Source organism: Pterocles gutturalis, unplaced genomic scaffold, assembly GCF_000699245.1.
Source record: "Pterocles gutturalis isolate BGI_N339 unplaced genomic scaffold, ASM69924v1 scaffold40334, whole genome shotgun sequence".
Classification (NCBI taxonomy): Eukaryota; Metazoa; Chordata; class Aves; order Pterocliformes; family Pteroclidae; genus Pterocles; species Pterocles gutturalis.
The window spans coordinates 1-5558 of NW_010129555.1; the positions used below are offsets into that span (position 1 = coordinate 1).

The window sequence follows — 5558 nt, forward strand, 5'->3', positions numbered from 1 at the left end:
GCAGCGGTGACCGGCCATGGTGCAGATCGTGACTGTAAAAACCAAACCGTTCGGAGATCAAAAACCCGGGACCAGCGGGTTACGGAAAAGGGTGAAAGTCTTCCAAAGCAATGCTCATTATACCGAAAACTTCATCCAGAGCATCCTGGCCACCGTGCCGCCGGGGGAGCGGCAGGAAGCCACACTGGGCGTGGGGGGGGGCGGCCGCTTCTACCTGAAGGCGCCATCCAGCTCATCGTCCGCATCGCTGCTGCCAACGGGGTAGGGATCGGGGCGGTCTGGGCATCCCCGATGAACGGGGTGGCCCCGGGGAAGAGGGTGGTCCTGTTCCGCGGGGCTCCGCGGGCGGCGGTGGGGGGGAAGCAGTTGACAGTGGCAGCAGGAAATCGTTGGCGCTTTGCGTGTCCGTGGGGTGGAAGGAAAATTGGTGAATGACACAGCGAGGTGACGAGGCTCAGCGTGGCGATAAGTCGTGTTTCAGGCAGTAAAAAATGAGCTGGTAGTTTGACCTCTCTTTGGTACATGCGGGAGCAATTGGACTTTGCAAATGCGGAGGTGGGGACCTAAGTGTAGCTTTCCTCTTACTGCTTTTTCTTGCTTTGGGCAATTAGTTGTTTTTTCCAGCTAACAGCACAAACCTGTGCCAGAACATGCTGGTGATGAGATGTGCCGAACTGGGAGCAATGTTTCATTCCACAGCACCGGGGCTGCGTCTCGCTGCTGGAGACTTCATCCCTGTTGATTAGTCTTGGTCCTTGTCACTTGGTCAACCCAAGAGAAGCCCAGGAGAGGATGTGATGTTGTAAGGACAGCTGGGCTGAAGCTGAATTTGCAAAGCAAGGCTTTTCCCTTCATCTGGTCTTTTCCAAGTGAAAAATACCCCCTTCTTCTGGGATACCTAACTCCTCAGCAGCAGCAAACTTTCCTCCTCACAGTCCAACAAGGAGACAGTGGGCTGAGGATGCTTGGTGGTTAAGGTTGGACATGAGGGTAAAACCTTAGGGTTATCTATTTTAGCTTCCCAATGGCAATCAGGTGCTTCAATGCCCTTAAATTTCTGGCTTCTTAAGAACAAAATTAATTTCAGATAGCTGGAAATAACTGTTTCTTTTTAAGCCAGATAGAAATTTATCTTTTGTGATTTGTGGTAGCTGTTCAACTTTCAGTCGATGTCCCCACATCCCTTAGCAGCACCAGCCTTGCTGTGTGTGCACCTGTGGAAGTGATGGATAATGCAGTCTTCCCTGACCAGACAAGTGACAGGCAGCGGTTTATCTGTTTGTTCTAAGAAGAAGTTGGAGTGAAACGCAGAGCATTCACGCCTGACTGCATGCACAGACATCACCTTGGATCCCTGTGAATAAGCAGACTGGGAGCCTTGTTCCCTGGGATAAAGCCTTAGTTTGTTCAGGTTTTTGTAAATGCACCTAGGGCCTGGTGGGATGTGGCAGCCTTCCAGGCACCGTGGAGTTCTCCGTCATCTGCACCTTCACTCGAACCCAGAAGTAAGCGAGGGCCTGAAGGTAAAACTGTGCTGGGGTCTGATGAGGTGTTTTCTTGGGAGGAGATCGAGGTCCAGTCACTGCTCGCATCCTCCACCCTGATGGTGCGCACTTGTGTACGTGCAGCATTACAGCACTGAGCTCTCTGCCAGAGTTGCAGGAGATCCCAAGGGGTGCACTCGCTAACAGGCATTTGCCTTGCAGTTATTTCGTCTGTGTGAATTCAAAGTGTTAGGATAGGATTGGCTCTAAAGTCAGAAAAATGTTCTGGAAAGGCAAGAAAGGAAACAGGAGGTAGAGGAAGAAAACAGGTGGGAGAGTATGTGGGTGGAGAGCCAAGACATTAGTATATGAAGTGAGATGTTTTTACTTTAAAAGCTTTTCTTTCTGAATTATTAATTTATAAAACAAGAGAATGGCCATGGCCTGAGACAAAATGTTGGACTATTTCAAGCAAACATTTGGCAGTATTACAGCATTACCAGTCACCTACTGATTCAAGTTCTCTCTATGTTCGTTGTAGCAGAACAGAGGTCGTGGTATGGGCTTGCCAGCGTGCTGTAGAGTGCTGTGAGATTACCCCGTTCCCCCTGCCCCAGGGTTTCAAAGAGGACTGGCAGGTCAAAAGCACTGCAAAAATCAGAGCTCTGAGTATCTCACTTGAAAAAGAGGAGGGAAAAGACCTCATAAATGAGCATTGAAGAGAAGAGCAAAATATCCCCAAATTCTTTAATACATGAACAGCGATTAAAGCGTAACTCAGTAACCAGAAAGAGGTTCAGTGAAGCTCTCTGCAGCTTGATACAATTTCTGGCTAAGTTTGAATGGCTCTGGCCTAAAAAAGACAGTGTGAGCATTGCATCGCCTAACCCAAGAAAGGCAAAAACATCAGGTCCCAAGAAATGAAGTGTCTAAAAATAGAACGTTTCTTTAGTAAATGCAAAATGCTAGTTCATATTAAGTTTCTATGTATTTGCTTTCCTGCTTCAGAGTGGCTAGGGGGTGCTTGCTTCGTGGTTTTTCTCTGTAATTGCAAGCACTAGTTCCCTGATAGCTCTCAACTGTGTAGTTGAGTAAGAGCGTATGAAAATGCTGTTTCTTCATAATAAATGTGAAGTAACTGGAGGTTGCCCACCCTTCAAAGAGAAGGGTGAACTCCTTCTGTTAACTGTTAACAAAGTGTACTGCAGAACGGGGAACACATGGTAACTTGTTGCCAGAGGCTGTGTTTTTGTCTGACTGCTGGGTTTCTCTGGGGGAGGTCTGCTGATTCCAGCAGCCAGGTCTCAGAGAAAGACTTGGTCATCTCGTGCTGAGTAATCCTGACAAATATTGAGAAAACTCCAGAGGTGGCTGCATTGCCCTATCTGGACATCTGAAGCGACAGTGCTGTTTTCTCTGTAGAAAAATTATTATAGTGCATGTAAGGGGGAGCGATATATAGGTATAGTAAGAATGTGGTAAATTGCTTGATTGACAAGGTGTATGTTATATGAGGCGGTATTCACTCATCTAAAGTCAGCCAGCCACCTGTCCCAAAGCAAGTGCTGGAAAACTGTATTTCTGGTTCTAGGGAGTCGGACGTGATCAGATTGATAATTTAAAATAATGGGGTTTTAAATTCTGGTTGAATGGTCCTCTCAAGAGCAAGAGGCTAAACCTGAGGACCACAGTTTATGATCATTAGTTTTACAAAGTAAAAGGAAAGGATGCTAAAGTGAGTTTTAGTTTTGTCTCCATCTGGAAATCTTATTTGACTAGCAACAACTCAATTTGTAGTTGCATGATTCAGGAGTGTTTATTCTATTTATAACTTTGCATTTATACAAGTAAACTAAAATAGAGATTGTTGGTTTTGCTGTTCTCAGCTGGCATCTAGTGTAGCCTGCCTGCTTTGTTTTGGTCTGTTGTGCCAGGTTTCCTTCGTGTTATTCCCACATAGTTAGTGAGTCTGGCTCTTTAATTACACGAATAAAACCCTAAAAGCTCCTTTCGGAGCATCACCCGTCAGAGCAGAATTGTGGCTGTACAATAGCTTGATGTCAAAAGCATGCAAAAATTACAGAATTGAAGCAATAAATCTAGATCTGATCATATAGCTAGCAGCAGGTTGACTCACTAGCATTGTCACCTGCTATTCAACAATTTTCCTGTGCCCCTGGTTCCTTCTTATATAAACAGAGTTCAAAGTGCTGCAAAGTAGCTACATTAAAGCAAGTTGCTTGAAGGTGTTTTGAATGCCAGGCAGTGCTTTGCATGTTAAATACTAGCCTGGTGTTGTTTTACTGCTGCAGGACAAGCAGTGCTTTTACTGGAAATACTGCTCTCTACCCTAGAAACTTTTATTTCCTGGCTTGGCTGCTATAAAGCTTTTCCCTCACTACATTATCCCAGGAAACCAAGTGTTTAAACTCTGTTGCATTGCTCAGCAGCTCTTTATTTGCCACGGCTCTACTTTTGTAGCTCTGCTCCCTTTTTTTTCGTGCTGTTCTGCCATAGCCTCCAGACCAGTTCCTGTGCTGACGGTGCCGGTGAGCCCATAAGAAGCGGTATGGTGCGGCGCAGGCTTGGAGAGACACGTTCTGGTCCCAACTCAAGTGTACCCACATTCCTGGCCTCACCATCCCAGCTGTGGAAGGGGCATAGTGGGACTGGCACATCTGTGAACTGCTCTGGGCCTACTGATGGATTGTTGTTGCTCACCTGTATCAGCCTCACTTGTGTTTCTTGTCTAGTTTTTAAGAAACTTGCTGACAACATCTCTTCTTGTACCTGGCTCCATACAACACTGTGCAGTCAGCCTTTGCCTTGTTGGTTTACAGACCTTCATCCATTCAGCAATCGGCATCGTTATCCTGAAGAATAGACTCTCTCAGTCCTCAGGGTCAGATCTTCCTTTTCAGTAAAAGCTGCTGGTTTTAAAACTATCAAACTCAAGGAATCATAAAGTTCTTCCAAAAAGCAATCCCTGTGTACTAGAATTAGATGCAGTGATGCTGGATCCTACAGGCCATTAAGAAACATCTCAATTTCTGGTCTGTCTTCCATTTCTGTTTTTCTCAGATGCAGAAGGGGAGACTGAGATCTGATACGTGAAATGAGGAAATAGATACCAGCTGTGCCATGAGTGTTTCCATGCAGATATATCCTGGGTTCAGATTATGGTGGGTTTTAGGAGACAACTGTGCATGCAGCAGCTCTCACAGCTTGGAGACTGCTTTTACACTACCTGAGCTCCTCTTTGCCTGTGAAGTTAATTGGCTTATATCAGTTGAAGGTCATTAAGGCAGTGGTCAGGCTGTCTCATTTCGGTGCCTTTTTGGAATTCTAAACTCTGCAGTAATAAAATTCGAGCTCAAAGGAAGAGCTGAGGTGCTTTGCAGTTAATCTCAGCAAATCCAGCAGACAGAGAGTTGAAATTCAAACAAACAGGGGCTTAACCATAATCTCCAGGAACAATGACTCGGTATAACCAGAAACCTCAGCCCTGGCTGCGCTGCTAGGGCAGCAGGACGGTGTCTAATGCCTTCTCCTTGTCAAGGCAAAGGTTGGGATAGGTGAGCTGGACTGAATAGGTGCTATCTATGTGTCTTATGCCAAGACTGAGCTGCACCAGGATCAAGAAATACATTATGATGGATCCTTGCCATCCTGTCATCATTCTCTCTGAGATAATCAATATATTGATTAATGCTTAAAATTATGAACCGGAGCAGATATTAGAAATAAACAGAAATAACATAGGATATCAGTAAGAAGTGCAAAGAAGGATGCATAAACAGAAATAATGGGTATGTAATACGTACATTTATAGTTATAAGTTGCAGAGTAACATATTAAGCAGCAGATCTGCAGAAGATATGATGATCAGAGTAGACCACAAAGACTGTTGGCATTATCATCCTGTTATCCAGAAAAACAAGTGTCATTCCTAGATTTTTAAAAAGGGTTGCTGCAAGTGAGACCCAGGAGATAAAGTTTTATCAGGAATGTAAATCCTAATCTGGGGTGCCACCCCTTAGAGAGGATGCAGAATGCCTGAGGGAAACTCCAGCA

At 45.3% G+C, this 5558-nt stretch overlaps 1 protein-coding gene across 1 annotated transcript in view; it reads left to right on the plus strand.

Moving 5' to 3' along the window:
• The first annotated feature begins 2 nt into the window (after positions 1-2).
• Positions 3-5558, plus strand: part of PGM1 (phosphoglucomutase 1) — a 25036-nt gene continuing 19480 nt past the window's right edge. Inside the window, 2 exon segments of the mRNA XM_010079966.1 lie at positions 3-218; positions 221-261. Coding sequence (XP_010078268.1) covers positions 17-218; positions 221-261 — 243 coding nt within the window. The 5' untranslated portion in view covers positions 3-16.